The 13039-nt window shown below is 42.2% G+C and overlaps 1 protein-coding gene across 1 annotated transcript in view; it reads left to right on the forward strand.

The window, feature by feature from the left end:
* Positions 1 to 218: 218 nt before the first annotated feature.
* Positions 219 to 13039, forward strand: part of dcaf13 (ddb1 and cul4 associated factor 13) — a 43977-nt gene continuing 31156 nt past the window's right edge. Inside the window, exons 1-4 of the mRNA XM_060900220.1 lie at positions 219 to 419; positions 12344 to 12543; positions 12688 to 12795; positions 12935 to 13024. Of these exons, the coding sequence (XP_060756203.1) occupies positions 350 to 419; positions 12344 to 12543; positions 12688 to 12795; positions 12935 to 13024 (468 nt within the window). The 5' untranslated portion in view covers positions 219 to 349. The remainder of the gene's footprint in view (positions 420 to 12343; positions 12544 to 12687; positions 12796 to 12934; positions 13025 to 13039) is intronic.

Consider the following 13039-nt stretch of genomic DNA (forward strand, 5'->3'; position numbering starts at 1 on the left):
TTTCTTCTTGTAAAAAGACATGAGTAAACATGCTGACTTGTTAAAATAGTTAGAAAACTGAATTACCAACATCACAATGACGAAATAAATGAAGATAATTGCTGAGTTAATTGATATGTGGTTAAACGGGAAAACACCACGATGCCCTTCCGCCACTCTGACAGCAGGGGGCAGCAGTGTTATTTTTGTCCCTCAGTCCCATGATGCTTTTGGGGAGCCACGTGACTTGTGTGCAAATGAAAAAAAAAACACGAATGTTTGGGTCGTGGTTGTGTTATTGGATAGTAAATTGTATACTGTTTCAAAAAAATTAACGAATAAACACACTACAAACTGTTTATAAAGCGTTATGAAGGTGAAAGTGCTTTGTCGGAATCCGGACGATTATGTTCGAGAAACTTCTAGAGATATACAGCGCGGTGAGTGGACATGCTAAGCTATGCTATGCTAAACTATGCTAAGCTAATGTGCGGCTACACGAGGGCTGAACCTCAGAGGCTTGGGAAACACTAGGCGCAGTGCATAGAGCATGAAGTAATGTTATACTTTATTGATCTTTGTAAAATGTTTAAAATGTCTAAAACATCATCTACACTACCGTTCAAAAGTTTGGGGTCACCCAGGCAATTTTGTGTTTTCCATGAAAAGTCACCCTTTTATTTACCACCATAAGTTGTAAAACGAATAGAAAATCTAGTCGAGACATTTTTCTGGCCATTTTGAGCATTTAATCGACCCCACAAATGTGATGCTCCAGAAACTCAATCTGCTCAAAGGAAGGCCAGTTTTATAGCTTCTCTAAAGAGCTCAACTGTTTTCAGCTGTGCTAACATGATTGTACAAGGGTTTTCTAATCATCCATTAGCCTTCTGAGGCAATGAGCAAACACATTGTACCATTAGAACACTGGAGTGAGAGTTGCTGGAAATGGGCCTCTATACACCTATGGAGATATTGCACCAAAAACCACACATTTGCAGCTAGAATAGTCATTTACCACATTAGCAATGTATAGAGTGCATTTCTGATTAGTTTAAAGTGATCTTCATTGAAAAGAACAGTGCTTTTCTTTCAAAAATAAGGACATTTCAAAGTGACCCCAAACTTTTGAAAGGTAGTGTATATCAGGGTGGTACATTGGCTACGTTCACACTGCAGGCTGAAGTGACTCAAACCTGATCTTTTCGCCCATATGTGACCTGTATCCGATCTTTTATTGACAATATGAACGACACAGATCCGATTTTTTCAAATCCGACCCAGGCCGTTTGGATATGTGGTCCTAATTCCGATTCCTATCCGCTCTTTTCATATGCGACTTCAGTCTGAACTGCCAGGTCGCATTCATCCGACTTACACGTCATCGACAAGCCACAAACGTCACTATTCTGCGCTGAAGTAGGCGGCGGGTCTCTCAAAAAAAGTTACAACAACATGGCGCATAATCACGGGCGCAGATAGAGGGGGGGACGGGGGGGATTCGTCCCACCCAGATTTAAATTCACCTCGTTCGGTCCCCCCCACTTATAGGGAGGAAAAAACGTCTATGCTGCCTTTCTTTGCATAAGGCAAACCTCACGGAAAAATCAAAAGACTAATTACCATTCGGTTTATTGAGGTGCACAGCAGTGTATACATAGTTGCAACAACTCACATAAAACAAAGACTGATATTCGGTTGGTTGAGCTGCGCAGACTGCACAGGTTGCGAGCTCAAGCTTGGTTGCTATGGTAACCCACAACAAGTTTGACAGGCATATCGGGGTTGGGGTTGGTTTGCTGGCAGCTTTGTCCCCCCCAGTTCAAAAAACGTATCTGCGCCCCTGCGCATGACATCAATGCGAGGGACGCTTCGGGCTGTGAAGGTTCTGAATCTTCTCAATGGAAGGACGCAGAGGTTAGGGAGCTGATTTCCATTTGGGGGGATACAGCTATTCAAGCTAGATTGGATGGGTCATACCGCAACCGGGCGGTTTTACTTCCGTAAACGCTGGCCATGCTCACTGCGTGTGACGTCGTCGTATCCTGCAATGCGCATGCGGAACACTTTTAGGTCGCTTTTCGTTCATACTGAGGATCACATACAAGTCGCATATATTTGTTAATGTGAACGACCTCACAAAAAAATCGGATTTCACAAAAAAATCGGAATTGAGCATTAAGCCTTGCAGTGTGAACGTAGCGATTATTTCCCTCTAATTGCACGACCTGAAGTGTGTTGTTGTTGTTCTACCTGTAGAGACTTGAATTTCTGTTCTCATTTACATTAGAGCAGCGATTAAAAACTTGTTTCTTAACCAGCCTCTTTCTTCTTTTTTACTATCTTTCTTGAAAATAACTAGACAGATAAATAAAAACACACCTTGTCATGTGACTAAGAATCAGAAACCCTCATGTGGTGGAAAACTTTTTCTCTCGGACTGACCCTCTGCCTGCAGAAAACTTGCAGTTTGTTTATTAGCTAGAAGGTATAGACCCTTTTCAGTCACGTGACCTTCATAAACGCGACCGCCATTTTGGACATGTAGTGGACTTCGGCTCGAATCGGTTTGAATGCGAGGAAGGCGACAAACATAAAAGAAAAAGGAGCGAGATGCAGAAAACTGTATTTACTAGTTTACTGTAATTATGATCTGGCAGCTATTTACACTGGATCCAGTGTAAATAGCTGCCGGAGCCAACGTCCGAGCTTGCCGGAGCGTGCTCCGGCCAGCCGCGAGCTAGCGCGCTCCGGAACCTCGGACGTTGGCTCCGGCAGCTATTTACACTGGATCCGGTGTAAATAGCTGCCAGATCATAATTACAGTAAACTAGAATGGAATGTTAACAGCAATGTAATGCCTTTTCTGGCTAATTTTATTCGTCTTACCTCCAACAAAGTGGTCACTTCACAAGCGTTGGTATGCCGCTATCCATCTTCTCCGTCGGTCAGCATCTACCAGGATCCGATAAAATGATAACCCTTGCCTTGTGTGTTGATGGTTACTACATCCAGGTGCACAACAATATAGTGGCATGATGGAAGTCTTGCTGAAAATAAACACTTTCTTTGCTGCTGTTCCTCAATGTTGGCTGTGGTAAACTACTGGTAGTACATGTCCAAAATGGCGGCCGCGTTTGTCGTGACGTCATGTGAAAAGGGTCCATAGTGAGGTGAGAGAGAGTGCAGGCAGGGTGGAGCAGTTGTCGAAGGATTTCAGGAGTTATTTGTGATAGGAAAGTCCCAGCAAAAGTGAAAGGTAAGATGTATAAGGGTTGTTTTACAATCAGGGTACGCAAGCTAAAAAATCACATTTAACACTTATCTTCAATATCAAAAGGCTTGACTAAATAAACTTGGTTGTTTATTGTAGCCCTGTGATAGCTCTATTTACCATGCAAAAAAAAATTTGGTGATAACGTTATTTTTGGTGAATGTCTGGCAATATATGTCATATTTAGCAAAATTACTCGTGTCATTTAGAAAAAGTGCTTTTTTTGTTTGTTTGTTTGTTTGTTTTACCACAGGTAGCTCCAAAAGGGATGCACTTAAATCATTCTTTATACCATAAGTCAAGTCAACTTTGTCAAATATGCTATACATCAGGGGTGGGCAATTATTTTTTCCATGGGGCCACATGAGAAACAGAAAATTTTGTGGAGGGCCGGACCAAGAGGCTGAACTAAATTCTGCATAATATTAATTGTATTTCTTTATATAAAGCAATAAATAACATTGTTTTTACAAGCTGGTAAGAGTATGGAAAAAACGAGGTTGCCTTACAAAAATGTCATTTATTCAATCAAATTTCCCAAAACAATGGTTAACAAAATGTAAACGTTTGTACCTTTTTTTTTCAGTCACATTCACCCCAAAACACAATAAAGACATCACGATATTGTCTTTCTCCTCCAAATATCAAGCAAGATACATCATATTATAATAATGATGCCCACATTTGTAGTTTAATCACCTCATTTGGTGCTTTTCGCCGGAGATCGGCTCCGGCGCCTGCTGGTGACGTCACACGATGTGATTGGCTGGACCGTTTGAAGGATGACGTACAAGTTTGTGGTTGGTCTGGACAAATTACGGAAGTAGTTATCGCGGGATTAGGTTTCGTGGGATTTCATGTCATTTTCATGTCGCGCACATTGCGTTTTTGTTGAACACAATTTCAAAATAAAAGCAATGCACATTCAGTCCATGCGTGAGGTAAAATTAGAAAATACGTTTATTTTGTAATTTCTCATTAACATTACGCGGGCCGGTCAGAATGAACCAAAGGGCCGGATGCGGCCCGCGGGCCGTAAAATGCCCAGGTCTGCTATACATGCTCGACATACAGCACAGATGAAATTTCAGTCCTCTCTGACCCACGGTGCAAACAGGCAATGCAATAAATAAAAATAGAATAATTAAAAAAAAACAATATATACAGTATAAACACTCTAGATAGGAACTAGACATAGACTAAACACTCAGACAAACAATATAAACAGTAAAACAAATATTTGGTTCCATATCATTGGAAACATAGTTAAGTTTTAATGTTGAATGCCAGTAAGTTTTCAGACTATTTTGATCAAATTAGTATGTATAATTGTGTCAAAAAAAATGTCCTCTCCGAGACAGCTAATTTTTCAATATAAAATAACACATCTAAAATGATTATTTTCATCCTAAAATGTGGTCAAGATAATGGGACATAAATATTAGAGACAACTAACACAAAGCTTACAGCCTTATATTTAAAAGCACTGTGGAAGTAGTGGATTCTGAATTGTCAAAAAAAATGTCCTCTCCGAGAATCACTTCATTTGTTTCTCCCAGCCCTGCTTAAAGCTGCACTTAATTTACTTAGAAAAAAACCTAAATAGTTCATGAACATGCTATAACATTAGGTGAATGTTATGGACTACTAACAAGTTCTTAACTGTTGGAATTTTATTTCTATCAGCTATTTTTTGACAAGGAGTCTTTGATAACATTTTTGCTACTTTTTCTTTATCTTATAGCAGATTACACAAAACTACCATATACATGTCAAAAAATTACCTGAAATCTGTTCTTGAACTAGTCCTTCACTTTAAAAACTGGTACAAGAACCAGTTTGAATCAATTTGAATTTTGGACCCCTGTGACACAAACTTTGTATCCTGATTGTAAAACAACCCATAAGAGAGTAGTGAGACCAGCTGTGATGTATGGATTGGAGACCGTACCCTTAACGAAGAGACAGGAGGCAAAGTTGGAGGTGGTGGAGTTGAGGATGTTAAGGTTTGCGGTGGGAGGTTGGACAGGATGAGGGACAGCACATGTGGAGAGCTTGGGAATGAAGCTAAGAGAGATGAGACTGAGATGGTATGGGCACATCCTGAGGAGAGATGTTGGAAGGAGAATGTTGAGGATGGAGCTGCCAGGCACATGAAAACAAGGAAGGCCAAAGAGGAGATACATGGATGTGGTGAGAGAGGACATGAAAGTGGTAGGTGTGGTAGAGAAGGATGCAGAAGACAGGGAGCAATGGAGACGAAAGATCCGCTGTGGCGACCCCTAATCGGGAGCAGCCAGAAGATGATGATTTATTAGCTAGAAGGGCAGCTACAATTATCAACACCTTAAAGGGCATATCCTGGACCAATTTAGTGTTTTGGGGGTTTTTTTATATGAAAGAATGTTCCTTTACACACTCATCCAGAAGGGTAATTTTGCACAAGGCCATCTGTCTACAGAAGAAAAAAATAAAATAACAAAACATGTCTGGAAAAATCCCAAGGGAGTCTGGAGCCAGATTCGTGACGTTACCTGCGGAAGCGCCAGCAGGCTGCAAGAGCTTTGCACGGTTTCAGTGCACAGCCTGTGTAGACCAAGCGCTCCCATTTCTCTCTCATTGTCTGGTCTTTTGGGAAACGATGAGTACTAATCCCATCATGATTGGTGTTGCTACATTCTCCTCCAATACATCTGTTAACCATTTTAATAATTACGTGATAATGTTGAAGAAATTTGCAGAAAACCACCAGGTCGTTTTCTCATCAACAAACTGAAACTGATAAATCTGAATAAATAAATAAATTTGAAACTTGAAAACTGGCGCTGACGTAGGATTCAGAGGGAGGCGTCCTGCACGTGACGTCACGAAAATCAATGTTTGCCGGGAAATCCAAATGCCAAGTTTTTTCAGAGGCGGATGAATTCGCCTCAAATGGCTTGATTTCAACTGAATTTTTCTGGTATTACGCAAGGTAAAAAAAAAAATTGCACAAAATGTGACAGATATTTGACCAAAGTTTAATATAAAATTGGAGAATTACACTGATGTTGCTCCTGAATTTACCCGTGATGTGTGCTTTAACAATCTTTTGGCCATTGCAAAAGTAGAAAACACTTTCAGTATGTAAATTGTACATGAATAATTACTCAAAGTTCCACTGGGGGGGGAGAGTTGATTCCCGATTACTTCGCGTATCAGATCATGTGACACCTTTGTCCACAATTATTCAGATCCAGATGATTATTTCTCATCTCATTCTCTAGCCGCTTTATCCTGTTCTACAGGGTCGCAGGCAAGCTGGAGTCTATCCCAGCTGACTACGGGCGAAAGGCGGGGTACACCCTGGACAAGTCACCAGGTCATCACAGGGCTGACACTAGGGCTGGGAATCGATCCGGATTTCCTGGATCGATTCGATTTCGATTCATTAGGTCACGATCCGATTCGATCCGATTCGATCCGATATCGATTCATGTACATATTGCTGTATTGTCACTTTAAAACTTTTAAATAAAAACTGACCCTATTGACAAACAGCTCCATGTCTGTTTGTGCTTGTATCTGTGTATGTGTAAGAGGGACACACAGAGAGACAAGAGTTCAAGTTTGAAAGAAAGCTTATTTATTTTGGAATGAAACATATCCAGGTTTTATTTGAAGTCTAAATCAAAATTATGACATTTGGTGGCCCTCTTTTAGTTAAATAACATACCCAGGTCTGGGTTTCTGACCACAAAAAAATAGCTCATCAGTCAAGAAATTATGTTTGACTGATAAGTCTCAGAGTGTAACAAACTATGACATTTGGTGGCCCTCTTCTAGTTAAATAACATACCCAGGTCTGGGTTTCTGAACACAAAAAAAAATAGCTCATCAGTCAAGAAATTACTGTCTCGCTTAGATGTTTTCGGCTGGGCAAGACGTAGTGTGGCTCTAACCTCTTTACTAGTAGCCTAAACCCAGCATTTTCGACTACGCTGTAGGGGCGGAGGTCTTTACAAATAAAGATCCCACACTCCCTCTGTAAGGCTCATAGCACGCTTAGACTGTGGGGGAAATTTCACACCAAATGCATTTTCAAGTGCCGTCTGCTTTGCGTCAGGTTTAGCACTAGCTGTCTCGGGGTGGTGCCTGGATAAATGGTTTCTTTAGATTGGTGGTATTGCCCAGATATTTTACTTCTATTTGGCACAACTTGCAAACTGCATTCGTTTTGTCCAGTTCGTCTCTGTCCTCATACCGTTTGAAGCCGAAGTGTTTCCACTAGGGCTGCTCGATATTGGAAAAAATCAATATCACGATTTTTTCAGTAAATATCGATATCGCGATTTTTAAAACGATATTTATACACCTTTTTTAAAAGCCCTGATCATCAACACCTGAGGCACCGGGCCACATTTTTATAGTACAGGCCTCATAGGCTACCTGTCAACCCTTCCCGTTGTACCCTGAAACGCCTTTTACTTAAACTATTTACTGTGCAAGCGCGTACTTTGCATAGGTCCTATAGCCTGCACAAGGCTCACGTTCTCCTCACTCAACATTTCCGATCACAGAGGATGGAGCCAGCGCTGGTATTACCAGTGATTACTGCGTAACATCCACACTGGCTCGTAGCCAGCCAAGGATAAAATCTCTCTCTCACACACACACACACACACACTACAACGTAAGCTTGTGTGTTGTTAAGACACCAACATTAAACACGCACAATATAGAGACAAGTCCTTAAGAATTAACATACATGAAAATAGGCTTCTCTTCCTTCATCTTCCAAATGTGGACTCCGCTATCTTTTTGGCATGTCAGCATTGAAATACCATTTGCAGAGATATTTCACTCGCCATTAAGAAAAGTAAAAGCAACACATGATTAGGGCTACATGATTAGCAGGGGGATACCGTTTTAAGCTCACGGAATTTTAAAAACAATGTAATTACATCTGAGTCCGTCTACATCGCGCAATAAACCCGTCCTTAGCAGAACCTACTTCAAAGCATGATGCTAGCTGCAGATGCACAAGTCAAAATCAAATGAACCCAAGTAAACATGCCGCGGCGGGCAACATTAATAACCAAATTGCCTTACCTTAAAATGCTGCCTTGACCACAGGACGACTCGCAATTATTCCACTTAAATCCACACGGTTTAACACATCTAACACAGCTAGCAAGCTGGATATGTGCTAATATTGTTGTGCTTGTTTTCTTCCGTAGATGCCATTTTTACATTACCCAGTCCCACATCCAAAAATATGACGTAAATATATGTTAATTGTATTATTATAACTATTAGCAAGCAAATCAAACAACATATTAAGAAATCAATATATCAAATCACCCGACACGTATGAAAACAGAAGAACTGATTTTTTACTGTTGCGGAGATATCGCGGGAGTAGAATGGATGACGTATGCAAGGCTACGGTGTGCCTTAGGGGACAGAAGGGTTCGTTTTACCTTACTGTCACGTCAATGTTATTGTTGTTTTATTGCCATTGTAGAAATATTGTGCACGTCCCTTTCGACAAATGACAAAAAATCGTTTCATATCGATATTATGAATTTTGATATCGTTTGACACCAATATCGATATCGTGATAAAAATACGATATATTGCACAGCTCTAGTTTCCACACATCCGACTTCATCCCCGGTGGTGTTTTTAACCGGGCAGCTTCGTCCATCTTCTTGCTTTCTTTATAAGTTTCGCTTTGCCGGCACCCGCTTTTATAGTGCTCCTTGCGCGTTGGAGAAAATAGTCCCTTGCACGTTCGAGAAAATAGTGTTATAGGCACCTGGAAGAAATCGATTCACATGTTGTTGGATCGATATCGTGTTTTTTTCGCGTGAATCGATATCGAATCGTGGATCGTTTTTTTTTTTTTTTTTTTTGACCACAGCTCTAGCTGACACATAGACACAGGCAACCATTCACATTCACACCTATGGTCAATTTAGAGTCACCAGTTAACCTAACCTGCATGTCTTTGGACTGTGGGGGAAACCGGAGCACCCGGAGGAAACCCATGCGGACACGGGGAGAACATGCAAACTCCACACAGAAAGGATCTCGCCAGCCACGGGGCTCGAACCCGGACCTTCTTGCTGTGAGGCGACAGCGCTAACCACTACACCACTGTGCCGCCCTAACAAAATAGTTATTGTTTTAAATGTATTTTCCATAGACTTGTATTTAGTAAAAAAATATCTTTTATATGAATATATGGATGTCGGTGGTTACATAAATTAGGAAGTAATTCTAATGTTTGTAAACAAATGAACTGATAATGTTTAACATCCATCTGTCCATCTTCTACTGTTTATCCGGGTCGCGGGGGTAGCAGCCTAAGCAGAGCAGCCCAGACTTCCGTCTCCCCGGCCACCTCCACCAGCTCTTCCGGGGGAATACCGAGGTATTCCCAGGCCAGCCGAGAGATGCAATCTCTCCAGCGTGTCCTGGGTCTGCCCTGGGGTCTCCTCCCGGTGGGGCATGCCCAGAAAACCGCCCTTGGGAGGCGTCCAGGAGGCATCCTAACAAGGTGCCCAAACCACCTCAAACCACTCCAAACCAAACCACTCCTTTCGATGTGGAGGAGCAGCAGTTCGACTCTGAGTCTCTCCCGAATGACCAAGCTTTTCACCCGGTTTCTAAGGGAGAGCCCAGCTAGCCTGTGCCCGCCCATCCTAAGTGTGACGCAACACGAGGACCTGTTGCAAACTTAGTCTGGCAAGGCAAGCTATCTACAGCTTTTCCAAGCTCCCAAAAAATCGGGAGCCAATCAACTTTGAGCATCTCCAACGGCCCTGGGTAGAGGCGTGTTCAAGGCAGTGACGTAGTAGAACTGCGACCGGAAGCCATAGATTGTTTACAGAATCTATGCCGGAAGCGCTTCATTCACGAATGCTGTATTGAAAGCATTCAACGGGAAGTTCTCATTGAAAATGGAGCAAAGAGCAGCCCTGGAGGTATTTATTGAAAGGAAGGACGTTTTTGCCTTGCTTCTGACCGGCTTCGGTAAGAGTTTAATAATAGGATGTCTATGGTTTAATCTACCAGTTAGCCCCGTCGCGTCACATACGTCAGAGGAAAGAGTGATGTGATTGGTTTAAGCTTCGTCACAGCCTTTTCTGGCTTCGACCAGTAGCAAACTGAGGCATTTCGGGGAGGTGGGTCAACCACACGCTTTTGGAAACGGTTGGGCTTAATAGCTTTGCCAGACCAAATGCTCGTAGAGCTTTGAAGTCGCATTAGCCAGACTAGAGCCCAGCCACCCTGCGGAGAAAACTCATTTCTACCGCTTGTATCCACAATCTCATTCTTTCGGTCACTACCCATAGCTCGTGACCATAGGTGAGAGTGGGAACGTAGATGGACCAGTAAATTGAGAGCTTTACCTTTTGGCTCAGCTCTCTCTTTACCACAACAGACCGGTTTAGCATCCGCATCACTGCTGACACTGCCCCGATCTGTCTGTCCAACTCCTGCTCCCCCTTACCCCCACTCGTGAACAAAATCCTGAGATACTTAAACTCCTCCACTTTAGGTAGCAACTCCCCCCTGACCGGAGTAGGCACTCCACCCATTTCCGGCTGAGCGCCATGGCCATGGACTTGGAGGTGCTGATCCTCATCCCAGCTGCTTCGCACTTGGCTGCAAACTGTCCCAGCGCATGCTGTAAGTCACAGATTGACGACGCTAGCAGGACCACATCATCCGCAAAAAAGCTGCACCTAGAAATTCTGTCCATAAAAGTTGTGAACAGAACTGGTGACAAAGGGCATGTACCGGGAACGAGTCTGACTTACTGCCAGCAATGCAAACCAAACTCCTGCTCCGGTCATACAGAGTCCAAATGGCCCGCAGTAGTGGGCCCTGAACCCCATACCCCCCACAGGGCACCATGAGGGACATGGTCATAAGCCTTCTCCAGGTCCACAAAACACATGTCGACTGGTTGGGCAAACTCCCATGCACCCTCCAGTACCCTTGCATGGGTAAAGAGCTGGTCCACTGTTCCATGACCAGGACGAAAACTGCATTGTTTAACCTGTCAGAACTGTGAAACCTGACACAGGTTCTGTGAAACCGCATTGTTTAACCTGTGTGAAATCTTTTTGTTCTACTTTCTACCTATTTTCTAAGTATTTTTGTTGATCTCATTTTATTAATCATTCGTTGTTGTTTGTATTAATTAATCGTTTTGTAGTTTTATCAATAAATCTGTGTGTCAGCCCAATAATTCTGGTCCAATTCTATTTATTGCAGTCAGATTCCAAATACTCTATAAGCATTCCATTCTGTTATAAATCATGGAAAAAAAATTATAAAATCACAGCACTTTTATTTTTTTGAAGTACTCCATCTACTTCAACAGTGTTGCACAGAGATCAATACATAACAGTTGTAAATGTCACTTAATTCCACAGGGTGTCGATAATGGTGGACACCGGTGAAAGTGATCACTATTATCGACACCTCACGTGACTTCTCAAACGCGTGTTTAGATACAAAATGGTGACCGTCAAATGAAAGAGCAAGAAACAAATTAGTTTTCGACAAGATCATGAAATATCGGTGAATTTGAGAAGTAAAAACATGTCCATGATCTTTCCACCATGCTTACCTGTGATAATAACATCCGGGTTTTCCTCAAATTGCTGATTGTGCTGAAAAAATTCCATCTCTGGTAACGAGCGGTGTCATCAGATGACAAGATCAAAGGGCGAGGGTGTTGGTCTTCTGGTTGATTTAATTATCCAGTAATAACTGTTGTAACTGAAACTTGCCTTTTTGTAAAAAAAAAATTGTTGGTAAATCTGAAAAGGTGTCGATAATTATAGCCACTGCTCTATCTATTTATAACCAGTCTGAGATTTATGTTCCAGTTTCTCACCGTGCTTATGACTCGTCAAGGTTTGGGGGGGGGGGTTGCGATGCTTTTCTGCTCACCACGGTTGTAAAGAGTGCTTACTTGAGTTACTATAACTAATCTTACTGTCAGCTGAAGTTATTTCTCCTCTGATCTCTCGCACCAAGAATGTCATAGGCATAAGTGTTTTTTGAATCTGTCGTTTCTTGCTAAAGTTCCCAGGAATTATGATCCTTCTCTACACCCCTTTGAGGTGCCAAGGGAGTACACCCGAGCCCTGAATGCCACTAAGCTCGATCGGGTATTCGCCAAGCCCTTCGTGGCATCGCTGGACGGCCACAGAGACGGCATCAACTGCATCGCCAAACATGCCAAGAGTCTCTCTACTGTGTTATCCGGAGCCTGTGATGGACAGGTATATAAATATATAACCTAAAGGAAATTTCACCCTGAATGACCCACATGTTAAGCTTCATCATCAGCATATGAGCTTCAACAGTGTCTAAGTGTTTAATTTAAACTTTTATCATCTGTATGGTTTGGTTAACGTTCCTGATAGGTAAAGATTTGGAACCTGAGCAAGCGCGAATGCCTACGAACCATCCAAGCTCACGAAGGCTTCGTCAGGGGAATATGCTCACGCTTTTGTGGAACTTCGTTTTTCACGGTACTTCAGCATGTTTTCCTGGCACGTTTAGGTGCCTGAGCATTCTGTGGAACTTGATTTGTGCATATCTACTTCAAACACTTTGACATAATGTGTTGTATATTGTGCAAGAACTTTTCTTCTGTGTTTCTTGTGGTAGGTAGGAGATGATAAGACCATTAAGCAATGGAGCATGGAGGGCCCTGGTTATGGTGTGCAGGAGGCACCTTTGATCACTATACTTGGGAAGGTATATTATTTTAAT

This window comes from Neoarius graeffei, chromosome 19, assembly GCF_027579695.1.
Source record: "Neoarius graeffei isolate fNeoGra1 chromosome 19, fNeoGra1.pri, whole genome shotgun sequence".
Classification (NCBI taxonomy): Eukaryota; Metazoa; Chordata; class Actinopteri; order Siluriformes; family Ariidae; genus Neoarius; species Neoarius graeffei.